At 35.4% G+C, this 14684-nt stretch overlaps 1 protein-coding gene across 11 annotated transcripts in view; it reads left to right on the forward strand.

Moving 5' to 3' along the window:
- The window catches only part of DMD (dystrophin), a 2277745-nt gene that overhangs the window by 556498 nt on the left and 1706563 nt on the right, over positions 1-14684 (forward strand). For all 11 annotated transcript variants that reach the window (XM_064364425.1, XM_064364424.1, XM_064364427.1 and 8 more), the window contains exon 7: positions 4016-4134. In XM_064364425.1, coding sequence (XP_064220495.1) covers positions 4016-4134 — 119 coding nt within the window. The remainder of the gene's footprint in view (positions 1-4015; positions 4135-14684) is intronic.

A 14684-nucleotide genomic window follows, 5' to 3' on the forward strand; every position in this document is an offset into this window, starting at 1 on the left:
AAAAAAGAAATGAATGTTTTTAAACAATTATGATTTTGTAGACACTGTGCTAAGTAAAATATTTCATCAGGTTCTCATGACAGAGATGCTATCATTTTACCCATCTCACAAATTGATAAACTGAGTTGTAGAGAGGTTATGTGACTTACCTGAAACTATTTGGTTAATATGTGGTAGAGCCAGGATTTAAATTTATACTATCCTAATCATGGTGTTGATTTTACTAAAAGTCTTATTTTTCTTGGTTGCATAAATTATGGTCCAGGTTAACATAAAATGCGGTGTGAATTTCCTTCATAGTTGGTTAGTTAAGGATGTTTATGCATTTGAAAATCATAGATATTTAAAATGTTAATTAACTTTAATGGTATAAAATTATCAATTACGAATTCATTTTTAAGTCTAGACATTACCTCAAGGGCCACTCCGTGCAATCCTTTTTTCAGTGAGAATGCCAAAGCTCAAATAATTGTATGACTTGGATAAGATATCCCCACACTCAGGTGATTAGTGAATGGCCAAGGAAAAGGGGAAGTAAGACAAGGGAAAACAGCTAGAATGCGTAAGCAATTCTCTTTTTTCTCATCATACTCATTCTAACCTTGTATACTATGCTGTAGATGAGAAAACTAGTTTTTCATACATTCTCACTTATATTCTCTTTTCTACTCCCGTTGTTTACACAAAAAATGAAGATAAAGCAGAGGCTGCATAGAGAACTTAAAAGTCACCTAAATAGTCTAGATTTTTTTTTATTTTTTATATTTACATAACTAAAGGCATTTTCCGATGTATGAATGTGCTAGCTTCCATAAGCTTGTTAGCTGTTTGGGGTATTTTGGAGTATATGGAGGGATTTGATTTCCTAATAATTGTACAAAATTCTGGTGCATTAACCAAGGTAGAAGCAATTAAAAGGAAATGAGAAACAAATGATAAATAAATCTGTGTGTGTGTATATGTGTGCACATGCATGCACAAATATATATGTGTGTGTGTGTGTGTATATATATATATATATATATATATATATATTTTAGATGAAGTCTTGCTGCGATGCCCAGGCTGGAGTGCAGTAGCCCAATCTCAGCTCACTGCAACCTCCGTTTCCTGAGTTCAAGCGATTCTCGTCACTCAGCCTCCTGAGTAGCTGGGACTACAGGCACACACCACCATGCCCGGCTAATTTTCATATTTTTAGTAGAGACAGGGTTTTACTGTATTGCTAAGGCTGATCTCAAACTCCTGACCTCAAGTGATCCACCTGCCTTGGCCTCCCAAAGTGTTGTGATTACAGGTGTGAGCCACCGTGCCCAGCCAATTTTGAATTATGGTTTTAGAAAATAACAGCTAACCTACCTTTGTAATGTCTTTTTCTTTTCCCCTTTGCATAGCATGAGCTCTTAAACAGGAGTCCACTGACAGATTCAAACATCCTAAAGTTGCATGTAAATTCTGTTTACAGATATGGATATGGATAGTTACTCGTAGGAGTAGATGTTTCATAGCTCTTATCAGATTCTCAAAGGTGTCTGTGATTCAGAAAAGGTGAAGAAACAGTTTACTAATGATTTCCACTGCTGTTGGAATAAATTCTAATTTGTTAACAGCCAAGGCATTATGCTAACTCAGCCAGTTTCTGTCTCTTAAATCTGCTTTCTACCAGTTGTTACTTAGAATCTTCCAATGGAGCCAGGCCTGTGAGGGCTTGATTTATCTGAGCATGTTTTGCTTTTTTCTTCCCTAAGAACTTTAGTTCTCTAATACTCACATAACTTAGAATTCTATTATCAATACTTTTTTTTAATGTAAGCCCAAAGTTCTAGTTAATCCTCCTTTCAGCCTCAGAAAGCTTTCTTGACCTCTTCAGATTTTACAAAACATTTTCTCTTATTGTCTGTGCTTTTTCACATTTAGAGTTTAATTAATTCATTATGGCTTCTTTATTTTTCTTCCTCATTAAATTTAAAATCCTTATAAGACAAGAACTGCCTCTTACACTCCTTTGAGTTTTCTCTATTATCAAGTAATGTGGTATGTATATTGTATGTGCTCATACATTCTCTCATGTAGTTGATAAATACTTGTTGATCCTCTATTATGTGTCAGGCTGGGTTTCCAGCAGTGAACAAAACAGGCAATGAAAGATTCTACATTCTAGTGGAAGAGAAAGATAGAGAGATAAGTTTAATTAAATTATATAATATGTTAAATACTAGTAATTGTTAATGAGAATAGTATGAAGCAGTTAAGGAGAAACTAAGTATATATGAGTTTAATTTGAGGCATGCAATTTTCTTTTTCATTTACATTTTTATTAGGAGACTGGATCTTGCTCTGTCACCCAGGCTGCAGTGCAGTGGTGCAATCATGCCTCACTATAGCCTCCGAGGCTCAAGTGATTACCCAGCCTCAGCCTCCTGAGTAGCTGGGACCACAGAGGCATGCCAGCACACTTGGCTAATTTAAAAAAAAAAAAAATATTGTAGAAACCAGGTCTCACTATGTGGTTCAGGCTGGTCTCTAACTCCTGGCCTCAACCAAATCATTTAGCCTCAGCCTTTCAAAGTGCTTGGTTTACAGGTGTGAGCCAAGGCACCTGGCCAGCATGCAATTATAGATAGGGATTGGGCAGGGAAACATTTATCAGTGATGTGATTTTCGAGTAAAGACCCAATGGAAGTAATGGAGTAAGTAATGTTGATGTCTTGGAAAAGCAAATTCCGACAAGTTAAAGTGCAGGAAACTATGGATCCTGTTTCTGGAATATGAGGAAAGAGGCAAGAAATAAAATCAGAGGGTTAATCAGGACTTGGACCCTGTTGGACTTTGTAGACCACATAAAATATATAACTTGTACTTCCCCTAAAGCAGAGATTTGAGAAGACAGATATGATGAAACATGTTAACAGATCACTCTGGCAACTCTGCTGAGTACTGAGTAACATAGGCAAGAGTGAGAGAAGGGGGAACAGTTATAAGGCTATTGTGATAATTCATGCAAGATAAAATGGATTTTAGACTAGAGTGATGGCAGTGAGGAGAGTCAGAAGCAGTCAAATTCTGAATACATTTTGAATTAAATGTTGTGTGAGAGTAAAATAGTCATTAAGGATGACTCCAAGGGTTTTCATCTGAGTAACTGCAATTTTAAATATGTTGTTCATTACTGAGGAAGGAAGAACAGCAAGAAAAGTAGGTAGATTTGGGGGAGTGTGATGAGGATAAATATCGGAAACAGGTCAGGAAACCTGGAGCTTGTGATGACTAAATGGAGATACTGAGTACACAGAGGAATCTATAATTTGGAGTTTAGGGAAGAGGTCTGGGTTAGAGATATAAAACTGGGCGCTACCAGTAAATGGTTGGTATTGAAATCCAGGAGACTGGATGAGATAGATATATTTTTGTTGCTTGGATAAGCTAGTGTAGATTATTTATCTTCTTCGGGATTTTCTTTTGTCTCACATCTTTATTGATTTATTATCAACAAATAAAAGTTGTATGTGTTTGCAGTATACAACATCAGCATTTTTTTTTTGAGACAGGGTCTCACTCTGTTGCCCATGCTAGAGTGCAGTGGCACAATCATTGTTCACTGCACCTTCAACCTCCCTGGGCTCAGGTGATCCTCCCACCTCAGACTCCTGAGTAGCTGGTACTGTAGGCACATGACACAACACCCAGCTAGTTTCTCTGCTCTTTGGAGAGACAAGATTTTACCACGTTGCCCAGGCTGCTCTCGAACTTCTAGGCTGAAAGAATCCACCTGCCTTCATCTCCCAAATTGTGGGGATTACAGGCATGAGCCACCACACCCAACAAGATGTTCAATTAAAATTATGACTTGTTTAAATAGAGGTGTTTTGAAGGGTAAATGAAGAATTGCACTCAAGCCTGAAGGACTATGGGCATGGGTTGTCAATGAAAATTAAGCATGGAAGTAAATCTCATGAAACATTCTAGATTGATTTATATTTGTCTCTGTGTATGTGTGTATGTGTATGTGTTTTAGGCCAGACCTGTTTGATTGGAATAGTGTGGTTTGCCAGCAGTCAGCCACACAACGACTGGAACATGCATTCAACATCGCCAGATATCAATTAGGCATAGAGAAACTACTCGATCCTGAAGGTTGGTATATTTCTGGACTACCACTGCTTTTAGTATAGTTCAGTTTAATGTTTTCATCTGATGAGACTTGTCATTTCTACATACTAAGCACAAAATACAAAATTACGTATCTTACATTTTTTCTAATCTTCTAGATATATAAAATGTTCTGTCTTGTAATGTATTATGAATTGTCTTATTTAATTCTAATTCTCAAAATACCAGTATCTAAAATTGCAGTGAAGATTTAGGGGAGAAAAGCCTTTAAAATGTATATTCCCTATGGATGGAGCATACTGCGTTTGGAGTAAAATGACTCCAAATAATTATAAAAAGTTAATGTTTTGCTTATGCTACCAAGGATTTGATAGAGTAATCAGCTATAATTAATTAGCTACTCTTGCCAATTTCATTCATAGACTCTATAAAAGGCAACATGGTTTACTATTTAAATCAGGAAGTCTATTCTTGCTACTACTTCTGTTATAATTTGTCACTCTGGGGAGATCTTCTATTGGATGGTTATTCATTTTCTGCTTCTTTAGTTGATAAGCAGAATTGTATCTATATTTTTATTGTATTACACTTTTATTCTTCTTATCTTTGGTGCTACATAGTCATACCTTCCAGACATATAGATTACAGGGATAATATTCTGACCTCTACTCTTCTAGCCTATGAGGTACAGTTTTGGCCATACCAATCTGGAAATTGTAGCCTCTGTTCTCACTTATTAAGGCTTTACCACACTGTAAAACTAGAAGTTGGAAAAGTGAAGTTAGTGGGATTGAAGATGATATTTGGGTAGAAGCTGTGATACAATAGAAGCTGATAATTCAATGTGTTTTTTGGAATACTTGAATCAGTTTGATCAGTTCCAGAATAGGAGATCTTTCCATATTGATGGTAGGTCCCTTCAAGAAAAGCTCAAAAACGACCTAGAAGATAGCCTTTTGCCGGTTAATTTATTATCAACCAGAATCTAGTCCTCAGTTTTGCGGACTCAGAAGCCTGATTGCCTCAGATCATCTAGCAGATCCATATTTGGGAGTGGGAGGAGTTAATTTTAAATAAGTTTAAAAAGTGATATGTAAATAAAAATGGGAATTCAGTAATTTTAAATGAAATACAAAAAGCAGCAGAATACTCACAACTGACCAATATATTGCTCTTGATAAGCAAATGTACTTAGGAAAGCAAATTATAACAACACAAATGTTAGTTTGTGAAGTTGGAATCAGATTAAGCTGATTTGAAATGGTTGTTTTCCTTTGGATGATGCATGGCTGAACACTGAATACTGTAACCCCTTTTTATTGCTTCTATACATGATAGTATCCCCCCGTCCATGTTTTTAGCTCTAAGGGTGAAATCGTATTAATCCTATGTCCTTAGTTTGTAGCATAGGGGAAGGTTACTTTACTATTGACTCCAGTACAGATTTGCATGTTTTTTCTTAGTTCAGTGAAGTAGAAAGGACAGATGTAATGAAAATACGGACTTCACCCCCTGAGGATAAAGAACTATAGTGTATGGATTTGAAAGATAAGTCTGTTAATATGTTTTTGTTTTTTACTGTATCACATGTGGTCAGTTCCTATTAAGGGGTTATGCTCTAGTTATTCTTGTGTGTGTCCTACCCTTTCATAAAAGAGTATGAGAAGATTTAAAATCGATCTTTTTCTTATTAAGTAACAAAACGGCTTTTGACCTCTAGCCTTCCTTTGATTTGATGGAATAGGAATGCCTAAATGGGCATCTACATTTAGCTAAGTATCCTAAATATATATGCACCCAATACAGGAGCACCCAGATTCATAAGGCAAGTTCTTAGAGACCTACAAAGGGATTTAGACTCCTACACAATAATCATGGGAGATTTTAACACCCCATCGTTAGCACTGGATCAATGAGACAGAAAATTAACAAGGATATTCAGGACTTGAACTCAGCTCTGGACCAAGTGGACCTCATAGACATCTACAGAACTCTCCACCCCAAATCAAAGAAATAGACATTCTTCTCAGCACCACATCACACTTATTCTAAAATTGACCACATAATTGGAAGGAAAACACTCCTCAGCAAATGCAAAAGAATGGAAATCATAACTAATGGTCTATGAGACCAGAATGCATCAAATTGAGAACTCAGGATTAAGAAACTGACTGAAAACAGCACAACTACATGGAACCTGAACAACCTGCTCCTGAAAGACTACTGGGGTAGATGACGAAATTAAGGCAGAAATAAGTAAGTTCTTTGAAACCAGTGACAAAAAAGATGCAATGTTCCAGAATCTCTGGGACACAGCGATAAAGCAGTTTAGAGGGAAACTTACAGCACTAAATGCCCACAGGAGAAAGTGAGAAAGAGCTAAAATCAACACCCTGACATCATAATTAAAAGAACTAGAGAAGCAAGAGCAAACAACTTCAAAAGCTAGCAGAAGACAAGAAATAACAGAGCAGAACTGAAGGAGACAGAGACATGAAAAACCCTTCAAAATATAAATGAATCCAGGAGCTGGTTCTTTGAAAAAATTAACAAAATATAGACCACTAGCCAAACTAATAAAGAAGAAAAGAGAGAGGAATAAAATAAACACAATAAAAAATGATAAAGGGAATGTCACTACCAATCCCCCAGAAATACAAACTATCATCAGAGAATACTACAGATAACTCTATGCAAATAAACTAGAAAATCTAGAAGAAATTGATCAATTCCTGGACACATACACCCTCCCAAGACTAAACCAGGGAGAAGTCAAATCTCTGAATAAACCAACAACAATTTCTGAAATTCAGGCAGCAATTAATAGCCTACTAAAAAAAAAAAAAAAAGCCCAGGATCAGACAAATTCATAGCCGAATTCTGCCAGAGGTACAAAGGGGAGCTGGTACCATTCCTCCTGAAATGATTTTAAACAAAAGAAAAAGAGGGAATCCCCCCTTAACTCATTTTATGAGGCCAGCATTACCCTGATACTGAAACCTGGCAGAGACACAATAAAAAAGATTCAAGCCAATATCCCAGATGGACATAGATGCAAAAATCTTCAATAAAATACTGGCAAACTGAATCCAGCAGCACATCAAAAAGCTTATCCAAGACGATCAAGTCAGCTTCATCCCTGGGATGCAAGGCTGGTTCAACATACACAGATGAAGAAATGTAATTCATCACATAAACAGAACTCATGACAAAAATCACGTGATTACCTCAATAGATGTAGAAAAGGCCTTAAATAAAATTCAACACCCCTTCATACTAAAAACTCAATAAACTAGGTATTGATGGAATGTATCTCAAACTAATAAGAGCTATTTATGACAAACCCACAGCCAATATTATACTAAATGGACAAAAGCTGGAAGCATTCCCTTTAAAAATCCTCACGAAATGATGCTCTCTCTCACCACTCCTATTCAACATAGTATTGAAAGTTCTGGCCAGGGCAATCAGGCAAGAGAAAGAAATCAAGGGTATTCAAATAGGAAGAGAGGAAGTCAAATTGTCTGTTTGCAGATGACATGATTGTATATTTTGAAAACCCCATCAACTCAGCCCAAATCTCCTTAAGCTGATAAGTAACTTGAGCAAAGTCTCAGGATACAAAAGTAATGTGAATAAATCACAAGTACTCCTGTACACCAATAATAGCCAAGTCATGAGTGAAGTCCCATTCACAATGGCTACAAAGAGAATAAAATAACTAGGGACACAACTTAAAAGGGATGTGAAGGACATTTTCAAGGAGAAGTACGAACCACTGCTCAAGGAAATAAGAGAGGGTGCAAACACGTAGAAAAACATTCCATGCTCATGGATAGGGAGAATCGGTATAGTGAAAATGGCCATACTGCCCAAAGTAATTTATAGATTCAGTGCTATCCCATCAAGCTATCATTGACTTTCTTCACAGAAATAGAAAAAAAAAAAAAACTGTAAATTTCATGTAGAACCAGAAAACAGCCCTTGTAGCCAAAACAATGCTAAGCAAAAAGAACAAAGCTGGAAGCATCATGCTACCTGACTGCAAACTAAACTACAAGGCTACAGTATCCAAAAAAAACATGGTACTGGCACCAAAAGAGATATATAGACCAATGGAACAGAACAGAGGCCTCAGAAATAAAGCCACACATCTACAGTCATCTGATCCTTGACAAACCTGACAAAAGCAATGAGGAAAGGATTCCTATTTAATAAATGGTGCTGGGAAAACTGGCTTGTCATATGTAGAAAACTGAAACTGGACTCCTTCCTTATACCTTATACAAAAATTAACTCAAGATGAATGAAAGACTTAAATGTAGGACCTAAAACCATAAAAACGCTGGAGTAAAACCTAGGCAATAGCATTCAGGACATAGGCATGGACAAAGACTTCATGACTAAAATACCTAAAGCAATTGCAGCAGAAGCCAAAATTGACAAATGGGATATAATTAAACTTAAAGAGCTTCTTCACAGCAACAGAAACTGTCATCAGAGCGAACAGGCAACATACAGAATGGGAGACAATTTTTGAAATCTATCCATCTGACAAAGGGCTAATATCCAGAATCTACAAGGAATCTAAACCTTGTAAAACAAATTTACAAGGAAAAAACAACCCCATCAAAAAGTGGGTGAAGGATATGAACAGACACTTCTCATTTATGCAGCAGACAAACATGAAAAAAAGCTCTTCTTATAAAAGAAGACATTTATGCAGCCAACAAACATGAAAAAAAGCTCATCATCATTGGTCATTTGAGAAATGCAAATCCAAAACCACAATGATATACCATCTCATGCCTGTTAGAATGGTAACCTTTAAAAAGTCAAGAAACAAAAGATCCTGGGGAGAATGTGGAGAAATAAATAGGAATGCTTTTGCACTGTTGATGGGAGTATAAATTAGTTCAACCATTTTAGAAGACAATGTGGCAATTCCTCAAGGATCTATAACCAGAAGTACCATTTGACCCAGCAATACCATTGCTGGGTATGTACCCAAAGGATTATAAGTTATTCTACTGTAAAGACATATGTGCATGTATGTTTATTGCAGTACAGTTCACAATAGCAACAACCCAAATGCCCATTAATGATAGACTGGATAATATGGCACATATACCTTTATGCAGCCATAAAACAGGATGAGTTCATGTCCATTGCAGGGACATAGATGAAGCTGGAAATCATCAATCTCAACAAAATAACACAGGAACAGAAAACTAAACACTCCATGTTCTCACTCATAAGTGAGAGGAGAACAGTGACAACAGATGGACACAGGGAGGGGAACATTACACGCTGGGACCTGTTGGGAGTTGGGGGGCTCAGGGAGGGATAACAGGATAAATACCTAATGTGGATGACAAATTGATGGGTGCAGCAAACCACCATGGCACATGTATACCTATGTAACCTGCATGTTCTGCATGTGTATACAAAAACTTAATAAAATCTACCCATCAAATAAAGGGCTAATATCCAGAATCTACGGAGAACTTAAACAAATTTACAAGAAAAAAAACAACCCCATCAAAAAGTGGACAAACTATATGAGCAGACACTTTCCAAAAGAAGACATTCATGCAGCCAACAAGCACATGAAAAAAAGCTCACATCACTGGTCATTAGAGAAATGCAAATCAAAACCACAATGGATACCACCTCATGTCAGTTAGAATGGTGATCATTAAAAAATCAGGAGACAACAGATGGTGGAGAGGATGTGGAGAAATAGGAATGCTTTTAGACTCTTGGTGGGAGTGTGAATTAATTCAGCCATTATGGAAGACAGTGGCAATTCTTCAAGGATCTAGAAATAGAAGTACCATTTGACCCAGCAATCCCTTTACTGAGTATGTACCCAAAGGATTATAAGTCATTCTGTTATAAAGATGCATGCACACTTATGTTTATTGTGGCACTATTCACAATAGCAAAGACTTGGAACCAACCCAGATGCCCATCAGTGATAGACTGGATAAAGAAAATGTGGCACATATACACCGTGGAATACTATGCAGCCATAAAAAAGATGAGTTCATGTCCTTTGCAGGGACATGGATGAATCTGGAAGCCATCATTCTCAGCAAACTGACAGAAGAACAGAAAACCAAACACCACATGTTCGCACTAATAAGTGGGTTTTGAGCAATGAGAACACACGGACACAGGGAGAGGAATATCACACACTGGGACCTGGGGGTTGAGGGGCTAGGGGAAAAATAGCAGGGGCTGTGGGGGAATTAGGGAAGGATAGCATTAGGAGAAATACCTAATGTAGATGATGGGGCGATGGATGCAGCAAACCACCACCATGGCATGTGTATACCTATGTAACCTGCACGATCTGCACATGTACCCCAGAACTTAATAAAAAACTTAAAGTTTACTTAGGCTGCAAATAAGATGAGGATTCAGCATAAGTCTTATATTTAAAAAATATGTCAATTCTTGCCAGTGTGTTAGGGAAACCCCCAAATACACATTTAAATATTTTTGCTCAGCATTTTTCAAGAGATAGTCTTAATGATGATTCAAAGAAAAAATAAACGTTAAGTAAATCATAAGAATTTTTATTTACTGATTTCTTAGAAAAGACAGAACACCATCTCGTAAATTACCAGGCTTAGAACACTCTCTTCAAGAGATTTACCAGGCAAAATTCATGAGTCATGCCTGTATAGTAATTGCTTTTGTGATGGTTATATTTTTATTTAACCAGATACTGGTTCTTTAGCTTATGCATGATGTCAGCTATTCTCCAAAGAAATTTCATTTTATGTCTATTGTGCCCCTTAGGAGAATAATGATACATTTGGGGAGAATTTTATTACTAGGGGATTAAAACTGTATTTGGATTAAGAAATACCTACCAAATAATGCTTTGAGAATTTTAAATATATCATTTGTTGATTGAATTGCTTTATAAGTTAAGAAGTCATTGAAACATTGGAGGATTTCATATATAGAATTTGATATGCTTTGTCCTTAACTAGTGTTTTGAGGCCTGCGGTTTGGTTTTAAGTGAAATTGACTTTTAAAATGAGTAGCAATAGGCATTAGCATAAGCGATTTCAGGAGCTGTTTCTAGTGTGTTTAAATGTTAACATATGCAAAGATAAGTATGTCTAGGGTAAACTTATTTAATAAATTACATATGTTTATGCTCATAGATAATAGGTTTATCTCTTTAAAACATGTTCTTTTGTGAATCACACAATTCACTTCCCATTATGATTTCTCTATATGATAGTACAGTCTACATGCATTGAGGGTTTCATATACATTTTGTTTGCTTCTCTGAGTTACAAAAAGATTGGTTTGTTTGCCAGCCCCCTCCCCGCCAAAAAAAAACCTCCTTATGTTAAGAGAGTGCCTTGTCAGCTTTTCCCTGTGAGTATCAAAGTGAGGATGTTCTCTTTAAAGGAATAAAAAATAAATCAGGGATAAAACACTGTGCCTGTTCTAGATGTCTTTTGAATACTAGTGTAGAAATCCATTTCCATTTAGGATATGAAATATGTTATGGAAATGTTCTTACATATTTACCAGGGTTACTTTAGAACAAAAATGAATAATGACAGTCAAATTTGACCAAAAAAGAAAGAAGACTAGGACTAGAGAGAAATTTTTGTATCCTCAAAATGGCATTTACAAAGCAGTTAGGGTTTGGTTTTAATCCATTTTATTTTGACTTCCGGAGAATGGTGACATGGCTTCTATTTTCTGCTTGGCTAATCTCTGCGTCACTCTTCAGTTGTTTTTATAGCCTTTTCTTCTAAGAGGTAGCTCTGCTTATTGGAAAGGTTTTACTCCTGAAGTGAATGGTTTCAGACTTGACTTTGTATGCATGCAGGATTTTAACCTATAAAAATAATCATAGAAAGATATATAGAGTTTGTTATAAAAGAGAGGAAAATATTTAAGGCCTCTTAGGTTTGATATTAATTGGTTGAACAAGGGCTGTTTTAACTCTTTCATCTCTGCTCCAGTCATCACATTTTCATACTATAATAGCAAGAAATGTTAATAAGTTGTTTACACAGGTTAAAATTAAGAGGATAAATTTGCAGGAGCATTATAGTTAAATAAATAAATATTTTTGTGAACAGAAACACTCATTTTGTATCATTTAGATTGGTTTTTTTCCTGGAACTCATAGAATACCTTGTTTTCAGACAATCTAATGAGGTTGGATTATATTGGTCCTCCTTTTCTATATGGTATTTCAGTTAGAAATGATTACTATAAATATATCAGGCTCTTTAGAGTGAAACTGTACAGTTGAAAATGTATTTCCTATATATTTAAGAAAATATTTCACTGGCACTTACATGAATTAAAATGGCCATTGCCTTTTTAATGACAAAGTAACATATACCAGATATGTATGATACAGATGATTATGTTAACATTCAGATATTATTGTAGAAATTTCCTGTTCCCTGATGGAGAACCCTGAAATTGCTCTTCATAACAAAAATTAAGACATAAATATTAGCGCATATTTCCCAGTGGCCTGAAAAGCCAGAAGAGGCATGAGAGTATCCCTGTGTGTTCTCTTGATGGTTCTGCCTTCTACATTATTCTCAGTTCAGATACCATAAAAAAACTGAGTGTTTTCTGGGCAATTTGAACCAGTCACTAATAAATGGAAGCAATTTTTGTTCTCCTTATCTACTTCAGTTGTCGGGATGACAGACATAATTGCATGTAACTGTTCCAAATTCACCTACTTAGATAAGAGACCTCAAAAACATTAAATATAATACTTGTGTGTGTGATACAAGTAAGAGATAAGAGACCTGAAAAACATTAAATATGATACTTGTGTGTATGATACGCCTGGCTTGAATTTATCCTTTATAACAAATTTTGGTATTTTCTACTAATCTTTTACATTCTATGGTTTATTACCATTTTAACTTCATGGAAAATAGCCAGTTTATAATTTTTATCTCATGTAAAAGCTGATTTGTTAAAATTAAGCAACTATGCTTTAGTTAAGTAAGAGTTTCTTACTCAATTGGGGAATTTAAATAATGAACTACAACCATGTGATTGAAGATTTGCATTGTAGATTAGGTTCTATGCGAAATTTGTTCAGAATCATTTAAATGTAATTCTTACCTAGATAACTGGGAATCTCTTTTCAATTACCTTACCAGGATTATTTTCACAACTTTTTGTCTTTTATAACAGGGGAAACATAAGATCCTTGGCCAGTACAGTCACATTAAATGATTTTTGAATGAATGACAAGACATGTATATATCATTTCAATAATGAGAAATGCAGTCATGAGGTTCTAATGCTAAATGATAAATAATACATATTTTGTGGATGATTTTCCTAGGTATCTCATCACAGTTAGTTCATGAGACTAAAGAAAATATATTAAAAACATCTATTGATATTTGTTTTATTAAATTTCAGTTATGAAGGAATATATATTAGGTTTGATTCTTAAAAGAGTTCCATAGTTGATATCTGTGTTTCTTATCACAGAATATTGACTTGGTAAAAGCATTTTGAGTATTCTGATAATGATGGTAGATGAGAATAAAGTGGTACACGTAGTTAAAAATTTATATGTGGTTTTAAGTCGATAATGTTTGAAAGTAATGTGTATTTTGCTGATATTTGGAACACTTTTATTCATTTCATTGTCTTGAAAATGGAGTTAACTGTGTTTTATAAACAATTATAAGTGATTTCACAGACAGGGCTGGGTGCGATGGCTGACACCTGTAATCCCAGCACATTGGGAGGCCAAGTCAGGAGGATTGCTTTAGGCTAGGAGTTCAAGGCTGCGGTGAGCTATGATTGTGCCACTACACTCTAGCCTAGGCAAAAGAGCGAGCCCTGTCTCAAAAAAAAAAAAAAAAAAAAATCACAGAACCTACAAATGAATATCCAAAAACCTAAAAACTGTGTACTGAGAAAACAGATATTCAACAGGTACATATGTTTTCCAATTAAATAATCTCTCTATATAAAATGCATTTGACATTTTACAGCTGGAACATGAAATATAAGACGAAAATATACAATTTTACAACAATATTTGGGCAAAATGATGATGAACTAAAGTCTTGGTTGATGCCATTTAAATCTTGTAAGAGGAACATTTAATTCTCATGCAATAGGATTTAATCCTTGCAGAAGAAAATGAGAAGCTTTACGGTTGTCTTGCCATTTTATTTTAAAGTAATAAGGTATTTTCTTAGATTTATTGTCTTTTTAGAACTTTATTTTTATTGATGCATAACATTTTACATATATGTACATGTGATATTTTGTTACATTCAATGAGTGGGTAATAAGTCAATGTATTCGGGGTATTCGTTACTTTGAGTATTTATCATTTTCATGTGCTTGAACATTTCAAGTTCTCTCAGCTACTTTGAAATGTACATCATATTGTTTCTAACCCTAGTCATCATTTTCTACTGTTGAACGTTAGAATGTATGCCTTTCAATCAACTATATGTTTGTACACGTTAAATAACCTCTCTTTATATTCCCCTCCCATGCTTCCTAGCCTCTGGAATCTTATACTC

This window comes from Aotus nancymaae, unplaced genomic scaffold (assembly GCF_030222135.1).
Source record: "Aotus nancymaae isolate 86718 unplaced genomic scaffold, 86718_ANA_hifiasm-v0.15.2.pri h1tg000058l, whole genome shotgun sequence".
NCBI classification, from domain to species: domain Eukaryota; kingdom Metazoa; phylum Chordata; class Mammalia; order Primates; family Aotidae; genus Aotus; species Aotus nancymaae.